Genomic DNA, 14,773 nt, shown 5'->3' with positions numbered 1-14,773 from the left:
CAGAACGTATTACTAGTTACCCCCCATATTTAATACAACAGAATGTATTACTAGTTACCCCCCATATTACTAGTAACCCCCCATATTTAATACAACAGAACATATTACTAGTTACCCCCCATATTACTAGTTACCCCCCCATATTACTAGTTACCCCCCATATTTAATACAACAGAACGTATTACTAGTTACCCCCCATATTACTAGTTACCCCCCCCATATTTAATACAACAGAACATATTACTAGTTACCCCCCATATTTAATACAACAGAACAGATTACTAGTAACCCCCCATATTTAATACAACAGAAACGTATTACTAGTACCCCCCCCATATTACTAGTTACCCCCCCTATTACTAGTTACCCCCCATATTTAATACAACAGAACGTATTACTAGTTACCCCCCATATTACTAGTTACTCCCCATATTTAATACAACAGAACGTATTACTAGTTACCCCCCCATATTACTAGTTACCCCCCATATTTAATACAACAGAACGTATTACTAGTTTTCCCCCCATATTAATACAAAGAACGTTATTACTAGTACCCACCCACTATTACTAGTTACCCCCCATATTTAATACAACAGAACGTATTACTAGTTACCCCCCATATTTAATACAACAGAATGTATTACTAGTTACCCCCCCCTATTTAATACAACAGAATGTATTAACTAGTTACCCCCCATATTTAATACAACAGAACGCAATTACTAGTTAACCCCCCATATTTAATACAACAGAACGTATTACTAGTTACCCCCATATTTAATACACAGAACATATTACTAGTTACCCCCCATATTACTAGTTACCCCCCTATTTAATACAACAGAACATATTCTAGTTACCCCCCATATTTAATACAACAGAATGTATTACTAGTTACCCCCCATATTACTAGTTACCCCCCATATTTAATACAACAGAAGATTACTAGTTACCACCCCCCATATTTAATACAACAGAACGTATTACTAGTTACCCCCCATATTTAATACAACAGAACGTATTGCTAGTTACCCCCCATATTACTAGTTACCCCCCATATTTAATACAACAGAATGTATTACTAGTTACCCCCCATATTACTAGTTACCCCCCCATATTTAATACAACAGAACGTATTACTAGTTACCCCCCATATTACTAGTTACCCCCCATATTTAATACAACAGAATGTATTACTAGTTACCCCCCATATTTAACAACAGAACGTATTACTAGTTACCCCCCATATTTAATACAACAGAACGTATTACTAGTTACCCCCCATATTTAATACAACAAACATATTACTAGTACCCCCCCTATTTAATACAACAGAACGTATTCTAGTAACCCCCATATTTAATACAACAGAATGTATTACTAGTTACCCCATATTAATACAACAGAATGTATTACTAGTTACCCCCCATATTTAATACAACAGAACGTATTACTAGTACCCCCCATATTAATACAACAGAACATATTACTAGTTACCCCCATATACTAGTTACCCATATTTAATACAACAGAACATATTACTAGTTACCCCCCATATTTAATACAACAGAATGTATTACTAGTTACCCCCCATATTACTAGTTACCCCCATATTTAATACAACAGAAGTATTACTAGTTACCCCCATATTTAATACAACAGAACGTATTACTAGTTACCCCCCATATTTAATACAACAGAACGTTGCTAGTTACCCCCCATATACTAGTTACCACCCCATATTAATACAACAGAATGTATACTAGTTACCCCCATATTACTAGTTACCCCCCATATTTAATACAACAGAATGTATTACTAGTTACCCCCATATTACTAGTTACCCCCCATATTTAATACAACAGAATGTATTACTAGTTACCCCCCCATATTACTAGTTACCCCCCATATTTAATACAACAGAACGTATTGCTAGTTACCCCCCATATTACTAGTTACCCCCCATATTTAATACAACAGAATGTATTACTAGTTACCCCCCATATTACTAGTTACCCCCCATATTTAATACAACAGAATGTATTACTAGTTACCCCCATATTACTAGTTACCCCCCATATTTAATACAACAGAATGTATTACTAGTTACCCCCCATATTACTAGTTACCCCCCATATTTAATACAACAGAACGTATTACTAGTTACCCCCCATATTACTAGTTACCCCCCATATTACTACTTACCCCCCATATTTAATACAACAGAACGTATTACTAGTTACCCCCCATATTACTAGTTACCCCCCATATTACTAGTTACCCCCCATATTACTAGTTACCCCCCATATTTAATACAACAGAACGTATTACTAGTAACCCCCCCATATTTAATACAACAGAACGTATTACTAGTAACACCCCATATTTAATACAACAGAACGTATTACTCGTTAACCCCCCCTATTACTAGTTAACCCCCCATATTTAATACAACAGAACATATTACTAGTTACCCCCCATATTTAATACAACAGAATGTATTACTAGTTACCCCCCATATTACTAGTTACCCCCCATATTTAATACAACAGAATGTATTACTAGTTACCCCCCATATTTAATACAACAGAACGTATTACTAGTTACCCCCCATATTTAATACAACAGAACGTATTACTAGTTACCCCCCATATTACTAGTTACCCCCCATATTTAATACAACAGAACATATTACTAGTTACCCCCCATATTTAATACAACAGAACGTATTACTAGTTACCCCCCCATATTTAATACAACAGAACGTATTACTAGTTACCCCCCATATTACTAGTTACCCCCCATATTAATACAACAGAACGTATTACTAGTTACCCCCCATATTTAATACAACAGAATGTATTACTAGTTACCCCCCATATTACTAGTTACCCCCCCCCATATTTAATACAACAGAACATATTACTAGTTACCCCCCATATTTAATACAACAGAATGTATTACTAGTTACCCCCCATATTTAATACAACAGAACGTATTACTAGTTACCCCCCATATTTAATACAACAGAATGTATTACTAGTTACCCCCCATATTTAATACAACAGAACGTATTACTAGTTACCCCCCATATTACTAGTTACCCCCCATATTTAATACAACAGAACGTATTACTAGTTACCCCCCATATTACTAGTTACCCCCCCATATTTAATACAACAGAACATATTACTAGTTACCCCCCATATTTAATACAACAGAACATATTACTAGTTACCCCCCATATTACTAGTTACCCCCCATATTTAATACAACAGAACGTATTACTAGTTACCCCCCCATATTTAATACAACAGAATGTATTACTAGTTACCCCCCATATTACTAGTTACCCCCCATATTTAATACAACAGAATGTATTACTAGTTACCCCCCCCATATTACTAGTTACCCCCCATATTTAATACAACAGAACGTATTACTAGTTACCCCCCCATATTTAATAGAACAGAACATATTACTAGTTACCCCCCATATTTAATACAACAGAACGTATTACTAGTTACCCCCATATTTAATACAACAGAACATATTACTAGTAACCCCCCATATTTAATACAACGAACGTATTACTAGTAACCCCCCATAATTTAATACAACCAGAACGTAGTACTATTACCCCCCATAGTTAATACAACAGAAAGTATTACTAGTTACCCCACCATATTACTAGTTACCCCCCATATTAATAACACAGAAACGTATTACTAGTTACCCCCCATATTACTAGTTACCCCCCATATTTAATACAACAGAAACATATTACGAGTTTACCCCCCCATATTACTAGTTACCCCCATATTTAATACAACAGAACGTATTACTAGTTACCCCCCATATTTAATACAACAGAATGTATTACTAGTTACCCCCCATATTACTAGTTACCCCCCATATTTAATACAACAGAATGTATTACTAGTTACCCCCCATATTACTAGTTACCCCCATATTTAATACAACAGAACGTATTACTAGTTACCCCCCATATTTTATACAACAGAACATATTACTAGTTACCCCCCATATTTCATACAACAGAACGTATTACTAGTTACCCCCCATATTTAATACAACAGAACATATTACTAGTAACCCCCCATATTTAATACAACAGAACGTATTACTAGTAACCCCCCATATTTAATACAACAGAACGTATTACTAGTAACCCCCCCCATATTTAATACAACAGAACGTATTACTAGTTACCCCCCATATTTAATACAACAGAACGTATTACTAGTAACCCCCCATATTACTAGTAACCCCCCATATTTAATACAACAGAACGTATTACTAGCTACCCCCCATATTTAATACAACAGAACGTATTACTAGTTACCCCCCATATTTAATACAACAGAACGTATTACTAGTTACCCCCCCATTATTACTAGTAACCCCCCCATATATAATACAACAGAACGTATTACTAGTTACCCCCCATATGACTAGTTACCCCCCCATATTTAATACAACAGAACGTATTACTAGTTACCCCCCCATATTTAATACAACAGAACGTATTACTAGTTACCCCCATATTTAATACAACAGAACGTATTACTAGTTACCCCCCATATTTAATACAACAGAACGTATTACTAGTTACCCCCCATATTTAATACAACAGAACATATTACTAGTTACCCCCCATATTACTAGTTACCCCCCATATTTACTACAACAGAACGTATTACTAGTTACCCCCCATATTACTAGTAACCCCCCCATATATAATACAACAGAACGTATTACTAGTTACCCCCCATATTACTAGTTACCCCCCCATATTTAATACAACAGAACGTATTACTAGTTACCCCCCATATTTAATACAACAGAACGTATTACTAGTTACCCCCCATATTTAATACAACAGAATGTATTACTAGTTACCCCCAAATTACTAGTTACCCCACCACCTATTTACATACAACAGAACGTATTACTAGTTACCCCCCATATTACTAGTTACCCCCCATATTACTACTTACCCCCCATATTTAATACAACAGAACGTATTACTAGTTACCCCCCATATTACTAGTTACCCCCCATCTTACTAGTTACCCCCCATATTACTAGTTACCCCCCATATTTAATACAACAGAACGTATTACTAGTAACCCCCCATATTTAATACAACAGAACGTATTACTAGTAACCCCCCCATATTTAATACAACAGAACGTATTACTAGTTACCCCCCATATTACTAGTTACCCCCCCCATATTTAATACAACAGAACATATTACTAGTTACCCCCCATATTTAATACAACAGAATGTATTACTAGTTACCCCCCATATTACTAGTTACCCCCCATATTTAATACAACAGAATGTATTACTAGTTACCCCCCATATTTAATACAACAGAACGTATTACTAGTTACCCCCCATATTTAATACAACAGAACGTATTACTAGTTACCCCCCATATTTTATACAACAGAACATATTACTAGTTACCCCCCATATTTAATACAACAGAACGTATTACTAGTTACCCCCCCATATTTAATACAACAGAACGTATTACTAGTTACCCCCCTATTACTAGTTACCCCCCAATATTTAATACAACAGAACGTATTACTATTACCCCCCATATTAATACAACAGAAGTATTACTAGTTACCCCCCATATTACTAGTTTACCACCCCATATTTAATACAACAGAACATATTACTAGTTACCCCCCATATTTAATACAACAGAATGTATTACTAGTTACCCCCCATATTTAATACAACAGAACGTATTACTAGTTACCCCCCATATTAATACAACAGAATGTATTACTAGTTACCCCCCATATTTAATACAACAGAACGTATTACTAGTTACCCCCCCATTTACTAGTTACCCCCCATATTTAATACAACAGAACGTATTATAGTTACCCCATATTACTAGTTACCCCCCATATTTAATACAACAGAACATTACTAGTTACCCCCCATATTTAATACAACAGAACATATTACTAGTTACCCCCATATTACTAGTTACCCCCCATATTTAATACAACAGAACGTATTACTAGTTACCCCCCATATTTAATACAACAGAATGTATTACTAGTTACCCCCCTATTACTAGTTACCCCCCATATTTAATACAACAGAATGTATTACTAGTTACCCCCCATATTACTAGTTACCCCCCATATTTAATACAACAGAACGTATTACTAGTTACCCCCCATATTTAATAGAACAGAACATATTATAGTTACCCCCCATATTTAATACAACAGAACGTATTACTAGTTACCCCCCAATTTAATACAACAGAACATATTCCTAGTAACCCCCCATTTAATACAACAGAACGTATTACGTAACCCCCCATATTTAATACAACAGAAACGTATTACTAGTTACCCCCCATATTTAATACAACAGAACGTATTACTAGTTACCCCCCATTACTAGTACCCCCCATATTTAATACACACAGAACGTTTACTAGTTACCCCCCATATTACTAGTTACCCCCCATATTTAATACAACAGAAACATTACTAGTTACCCCCATATTACTAGTACCCCCCATATTTAATACAACAGAAACGTATTACTAGTTACCCCCCATATTAATACAACAGAATGTATTACTAGTTACCCCCCATATTACTAGTTACCCCCCATATTTAATACAACAGAATGTATACTAGTTACCCCCATATTACTAGTTACCCCATATTAATACAACAGAACGTATTACTAGTACCCCCATATTTTATACAACAGAACATATTACTAGTTACCCCCCATATTAATACAACAGAACGTATACTAGTTACCCCCATATTTAATACAACAGAACATATACTAGTAACCCCCATATTTAATACAACAGAACGTATTACTAGTAACCCCCCATATTAATACAACAGAACGTATTACTAGTAACCCCCCATATTTATACAACAGACGTATTACTAGTTACCCCCCATAATTTTACAACAGAACGTATTACTAGTAACCCCCCATATTACTAGTAACCCCCCATATTTAATACAACAGAACGTATTACTAGTTACCCCCCATATTAATACAACAGAACGTATTACTAGTTACCCCCCATATTTAATACAACAGAACGTATTACTAGTTACCCCCCATATTACTAGTAACCCCCCATATATAATACAACAGAACGTATTACTAGTTACCCCCCATTACTAGTTACCCCCCCATATTTAATACAACAGAACGTATTACTAGTTACCCCCATATTTAATACAACAGAACGTATTACTAGTTACCCCCCATATTTAATACAACAGAACGTATACTAGTTACCCCCCATATTTAATACAACAGAACGTATTACTAGTTACCCCCATATTTAATACAACAGAACATATTACTAGTACCCCAATCTTACTAGTTTCCCCCCATATTTAATACAACAGAACGTATTACTAGTTACCCCCCATATTACTAGTTACCCCCCATATTTAATACACCAGAACGTATTACTAGTTACCCCCATATTTAATTTACACCAGAACGTATTACTAGTTACCCCCCATATTTAATACAACAGAAGTATTACTAGTTACCCCCCCATATTTAATACAACAGAACATATACTAGTAACCCCCATATTTAATACCAACAGAACGTATTACTAGTAACCCCCCATATTAATACAACAGAATGTATTACTAGTTACCCCCCATATTTAATACAACAGAATGTATTACTAGTTACCCCCCATATTTAATTACAACAGAACGTATTACTAGTTACCCCCCCATATTTAATACAACAGAACATATTACTAGTTACCCCCCATATATTACTAGTTACCCCCCATATTTAATACAACAGAATGTATTACTAGTTACCCCCCTATTACTAGTTCCCCCCCATATTTAATACAACAGAATGTATACTAGTTAACCCCCCATATTTAATACAAACAGAAAGTATACTAGTTACCCCCCATATTTAATACAACAGAACGTATTGCTAGTTACCCCCCATATTACTAGTTACCCCCATATTTAATACAACAGAATGTATTACTAGTTACCCCCCATATTACAGTTACCCCCCATATTTAATACAACAGAATGTATTAACTAGTTACCCCCATATTACTAGTTAACCCCCCATATTTAATACAACAGAATGTATTACTAGTTACCCCCCATATTACTAGTTACCCCCCATATTTAATACAACAGAACGTATTACTAGTTACCCCCCATATTACTAGTTACCCCCCATATTACTACTTACCCCCCATATTAATACAACAGAACGTATTACTAGTTACCCCCCATATTATAGTTACCCCCCATATTACTAGTTACCCCCCATATTACTAGTACCCCCCCCTATTTAATAACAACAGAACGTATTACTAGTAACCCCCCATATTTAATACAACAGAACGTATTACTAGTAACCCCCCATATTTAATACAACAGAACGTATTACTAGTTACCCCCCATATTACTAGTTACCCCCCCATATTTAATACAAACAGAACATATTACTAGTTACCCCCCATATTTAATACAACAGAATGTATTACTAGTTACCCCCCCATATTACTAGTTACCCCCCATATTTAATACAACAGAATGTATTACTAGTTACCCCCCATATTTATACAACAGAACGTAGTACTAGTTACCCCCCATATTTAATACAACAGACCGTATTACTAGTTACCCCCACTATTATAGTTACCCCCCATATTTAATCAACAGAACATATTACTAGTTACCCCCCATATTTAATACAACAGAACGTATTACTAGTTACCCCCCATATTTAATACAACAGAACGTCTTACTAGTTACCCCCCATATTACTAGTTACCCCCCCATATTTCATACAACAGAACGTATTACTAGTTACACCCCATATTTAATACAACAGAATGTATTACTAGTTACCCCCCATATTACTAGTTACCCCCCATATTAATACAACAGAACATATTACTAGTTACTCCCCCATATTTAATACAACAGAATGTATTACTAGTTACCCCCCATATTTAATACAACAGAACGTATTACTAGTTACCCCCATATTTAATACACAGAATGTATTACTAGTTACCCCCCATATTTAATACAACAGAACGTATTACTAGTTACCCCCCCATATTACTAGTTCACCCCCATATTTAATACCACAGAACGTATTACTAGTTACCCCCCATATTACTAGTTACCCCCCCATATTAATACAACAGAACATATACTAGTTACCCCCATATTTAATACAACAGAACATATTACTAGTTACCCCCCATATTACTAGTTACCCCCCATATTTAATACAACAGAACGTATTACTAGTTACCCCCCATATTTAATACAACAGAATGTATTACTAGTTACCCCCCCATATTACTAGTTACCCCCCCATATTTAATACAACAGAATGTATTACTAGTTACCCCCCATATTACTAGTTACCCCCCATATTTAATACAACAGAACGTATTACTAGTTACCCCCCATATTTAATACAACAGAACATATTACTAGTTACCCCCCATATTTAATACAACAGAACGTATTACTAGTTACCCCCCCATATTTAATACAACAGAACATATTACTAGTAACCCCCCATATTTAATACAACAGAACGTATTACTAGTAACCCCCCATATTTAATACAACAGAACGTATTACTAGTTACCCCCCATATTTAATACAACAGAACGTATTACTAGTAACCCCCCATATTACTAGTAACCCCCCATATTTAATACAACAGAACTTATTACTAGTTACCCCCCATATTACTAGTTACCCCCCCATATTAATACAACAGAACGTATTACTAGTTACCCCCCATATTACTAGTTAACCCCCCATATTTAATACAACAGAATGTATTACTAGTTACCCCCCATATTTAATACAACAGAACGTATTACTAGTTACCCCCCATATTTAATACAACAGAACGTATTACTAGTTACCCCCCATATTACTAGTTACCCCCATATTTAATACAACAGAACATATTACTAGTTACCCCCCCATATTTAATACAACAGAACGTATTACTAGTTACCCCCCCATATTTAATACAACAGAACGTATTACTAGTTACCCCCCATATTACTAGTTACCCCCCATATTTAATACAACAGAACATATTACTAGTTACCCCCCATATTTAATACAACAGAATGTATTACTAGTTACCCCCCCATATTACTAGTTACCCCCCATATTTAATACAACAGAACATATTACTAGTTACCCCCCATATTAATACAACAGAACGTATTACTAGTTACCCCCCCATATTTAATACAACAGAACGTATTACTAGTTACCCCCCATATTTAATACAACAGAATGTATTACTAGTTACCCCCCCATATTTAATACAACAGAACGTATTACTAGTTACCCCCCATATTACTAGTTACCCCCCATATTTAATACAACAGAACGTATTACTAGTTACCCCCCATATTACTAGTTACCCCCCATATTTAATACAACAGAACATATTACTAGTTACCCCCCATATTACTAGTTACCCCCCATATTTAATACAACAGAACGTATTACTAGTTACCCCCCATATTTAATACAACAGAATGTATTACTAGTTACCCCCCATATTACTAGTTACCCCCATATTTAATACAACAGAATGTATTACTAGTTACCCCCCATATTACTAGTTACCCCCATATTAATACAACAGAACGTATTACTAGTTACCCCCCATATTTTATACAACAGAACATATTACTAGTTACCCCCCATATTTAATACAACAGAACGTATTACTAGTTTACCCCCCATATTTAATACAACAGAACATATTACTAGTAACCCCCCATATTTAATTACACAGAACGTATTACTAGTAACCCCCCATATTTAATACAACAGAACGTATTACTAGTAACCCCCCATATTTAATACAACAGAACGTATTACTAGTTACCCCCCATATTTAATACAACAGAACGTATTACTAGTAACCCCCCCATATTACTAGTAACCCCCCCATATTTAATACAACAGAACGTATTACTAGTTACCCCCCATATTTAATACAACAGAACGTATTACTAGTTACCCCCCATATTTAATACAACAGAACGTATTACTAGTTACCCCCCATATTACTAGTAACCCCCCATATATAATACAACAGAACGTATTACTAGTTACCCCCCATATTACTAGTTACCCCCCCATATTTAATACAACAGAACGTATTACTAGTTACCCCCCAATTTAATACAACAGAACGTATTACTAGTTACCCCCCATATTTAATACAACAGAACGTATTACTAGTTACCCTCCATATTTAATACAACAGAACGTATTACTAGTTACCCCCCATATTTAATACAACAGAACATATTACTAGTTACCCCCCATATTACTAGTTACCCCCCATATTTAATACAACAGAACGTATTACTAGTTACCCCCCATATTACTAGTTACCCCCCATATTTAATACAACAGAACGTATTACTAGTTACCCCCCATATTTAATACAACAGAACGTATTACTAGTTACCCCCCATATTTAATACAACAGAACGTATTACTAGTTACCCCCCCATATTTAATACAACAGAACATATTACTAGTAACCCCCCATATTTAATACAACAGAACGTATTACTAGTAACCCCCCATATTTAATACAACAGAATGTATTACTAGTTACCCCCCATATTTAATACAACAGAATGTATTACTAGTTACCCCCCATATTTAATACAACAGAACGTATTACTAGTTACCCCCCGTATTTAATACAACAGAACGTATATAAATAATCTCTTAGTTCCACTCTAGTTATCCAAGACATTTTAATGAATGAATCTCTTTAAACGACTATTCGGTGTTTTGGGACCATTCTGCCAAGGGAGTTCCCAGGACTTCACGGCCCTGAAACTAAAATGTCTCATCTGTGTTTCGGTGGCGTTGGTTTTGCTCCATGTGTTAACAAAGTGTTGGACCAGACCCAGTTTATCATGTATAACAGTTGTCCTTTCAGAGTGATGAATCATTTTGAAAAAAAAGTGATTTTGTGTATATACATTTTTCTATAATTTCCTTGACAGTCGACCATTTTGAGTGTTTTATGTAATTATATCAATATTAAACAGTGTGTAGCTAATCAATACATGTTGTATCTCTCTATCAGGACCAGACAGAGCAGAGTAGAGAGCAGGCTATAGACAACCATCAATACAGAACAATGTGTAGCTAATCAATACATGTTGTATCTCTCTATCAGGACCAGACAGAACAGAGTAGAGAGCAGGCTATAGACAACCATCAATACAGAACAATGTGTAGCTAATCAATACATGTTGTATCTCTCTATCAGGACCAGACAGAACAGAGTAGAGAGCAGGCTATAGACAACAATCAATACAGAACAATGTGTAGCTAATCAATACATGTTGTATCTCTCTATCAGGACCAGACAGAACAGAGTAGAGAGCAGGCTATAGACAACCATCAATCAATACAGAACAATGTGTAGCTAATCAATACATGTTGTATCTCTCTATCAGGACCAGACAGAACAGAGTAGAGAGCAGGCTATAGACAACAATCAATACAGAACAATGTGTAGCTAATCAATACATGTTGTATCTCTCTATCAGGCCATCCAGATAGCAGCTATAGACAACGGCCTGGCCTTCCCCTTCAAACACCCTGACGAGTGGAGAGCCTGTAAGTTACTGTTACACACACACACACACACACACACACACACACACACACACCCTTACTGGTCCTCTCCTGTCCCCTATAGACCCGTTCCATTGGGCGTGTCTGCCCCAGGCTAAAGTACCCTTCTCCCAGGAGACCAGAGAGCTGGTGCTGTCCCGTCTGTCAGACATGAACTTCGTTCAGGACCTCTGTGAAGACCTCTACGAAATGTTTATGGTAGATATCCACTGCTATTTCTTTCTCTTTCTGTGTCTTTGTGTCTTTCTGTGTCTTTCTGTGTCTCTCTCGATAGATAGATAGATAGATAGATAGATAGGACAGAGAGAGAGATCTGTCTCTCTCTCTCACTCCCTCTCTTCAGAGGTTGAGGTGAGAGGTCAAAGAATGTCTGTGTGGTACACTGACACCAACCAACATTACCATGTGACATTTCAAACCCAAACGACAAGTATTAGCTATGTGGTCAACAGAAACTAACTCTCTCTGTCTCTCTGTCTCTCGCACTCTCTGTCTCTCGCTCTCTCTGTCTCTCGCTCTCTCTGTCTCTCGCTCTCTCTGTCTCTCGCACTCTGTCTCACTCTCTGTCTCTCGCTCTCTCTGTCTCTCGCTCTCTCTGTCTCTCGCTCTCTCTGTCTCTCGCTCTCTCTGTCTCTCGCTCTCTCTGTCTCTCCCTTTGTCTCCCCCTCGCTGTTTCTGTCTCGCTCTGTTTTGCTCCTTCTGTCTCCCCCTCGCTGTCTCTCTCTGTCTCTTTCTGTCTCCCCCTCGCTGTCTCTCTCTCTGTCTCTCTCTGTTTGTGTTTCAGGCAGATAAAGGTTTTGACAAGACCATGTTTGAAAAGCAGATGTCAGTCATGAGAGGACAGGTGAGTTTCTTCCTGTTTACCTTTGACATTGTGGATACATCCCTAAGGGCACCCTGTTCCCTATATAGTGCACTACTTTAGACCAGAGCCCTATGGCACCCTATTCCCTATATAGTGCACTACTTTAGACCAGAGCCCTATGGCACCCTATTCCCTATATAGTGCACTACTTTAGACCAGAGCCCTATGGCACCCTATTCCCTATATAGTGAACTACTTTAGACCAGAGCCCTATGGCACCCTATCCCCTATATAGTGCACTACTTTAGACCAGAGCCCTATGGCACCCTATTCCCTATATAGTGCACTACTTTAGACCAGAGCCCTATGGCACCCTATTCCCTATAGTGCACTACTTTAGACCAGAGCCCTATGGCACCCTATTCCCTATATAGTGCACTACTTTAGACCAGAGCCCTATGGCACCCTATTCCCTATATAGTGCACTACTTTAGACCAGAGCCCTATGGCACCCTATTCCCTATATAGTGCACTACTTTAGACCAGAGCCCTATGGCACCCTATTCCCTATATAGTGCACTACTTTAGACCAGAACCCTATGGCACCATATTCCCTATATAGTGCACTACTTTAGACCAGAGCCCTATGGCACCCTATTCCCTATATAGTGCACTACTTTAGACCAGAGCCCTATGGAACCCTATTCCCTATATAGTGCACTACTTTAGACCAGAACCCTATGGCACCATATTCCCTATATAGTGCACTACTCTGGTCTAAAGTAGTGCACTGTATAAGGACTAGGGTGCTGATCGAGACACTGTCTATATGTACATGGAATAACAGAATAACACCTGCTCGTCAAACATCTCATTACTAAATCATGGACATTAATATGGAGTTGCTGCTATAACAGCCTCCGCTCTTCTGGGAAGGAGTTCCACTAGATGTTGGAACATTGCTGTGGGGACTTGCTTCCTTTCAGCCACAACAGCATTAGTGAGGTTGGGCGAATGGTCCTGGCTCGCAGTCCTCATTCCAATTCATCCCAAAGGTGTTCGATGCAGTTGAGGGTCAGGGCTCTGTGCAGGCCAGTCAAGTTCTTCCACACCGATCTCAACAAACCGTTTCTGTATGGACTTCGCTTTGTGCACTGGGGGGCATTGTCATGCTGAAACAGGAAAGGGCCTT

General features: G+C 37.1%; 1 protein-coding gene across 1 annotated transcript in view; it reads left to right on the top strand.

Annotated features, from left to right (window-relative positions):
* Positions 1–14,773, top strand: part of LOC115184185 (phosphatidylinositol 4-kinase type 2-beta) — a 37,713-nt gene that overhangs the window by 18,090 nt on the left and 4,850 nt on the right. The window contains exons 8-10 of the mRNA XM_029745208.1: positions 12,689–12,758; positions 12,841–12,974; positions 13,561–13,620. Coding sequence (XP_029601068.1) covers positions 12,689–12,758; positions 12,841–12,974; positions 13,561–13,620 — 264 coding nt within the window. The remainder of the gene's footprint in view (positions 1–12,688; positions 12,759–12,840; positions 12,975–13,560; positions 13,621–14,773) is intronic.

Source organism: Salmo trutta, unplaced genomic scaffold, assembly GCF_901001165.1.
Source record: "Salmo trutta unplaced genomic scaffold, fSalTru1.1, whole genome shotgun sequence".
NCBI lineage: Eukaryota > Metazoa > Chordata > Actinopteri > Salmoniformes > Salmonidae > Salmo > Salmo trutta.
Note: the sequence above shows the minus strand (reverse complement) of the source record. Positions and strands in the feature narration are given on the sequence as shown.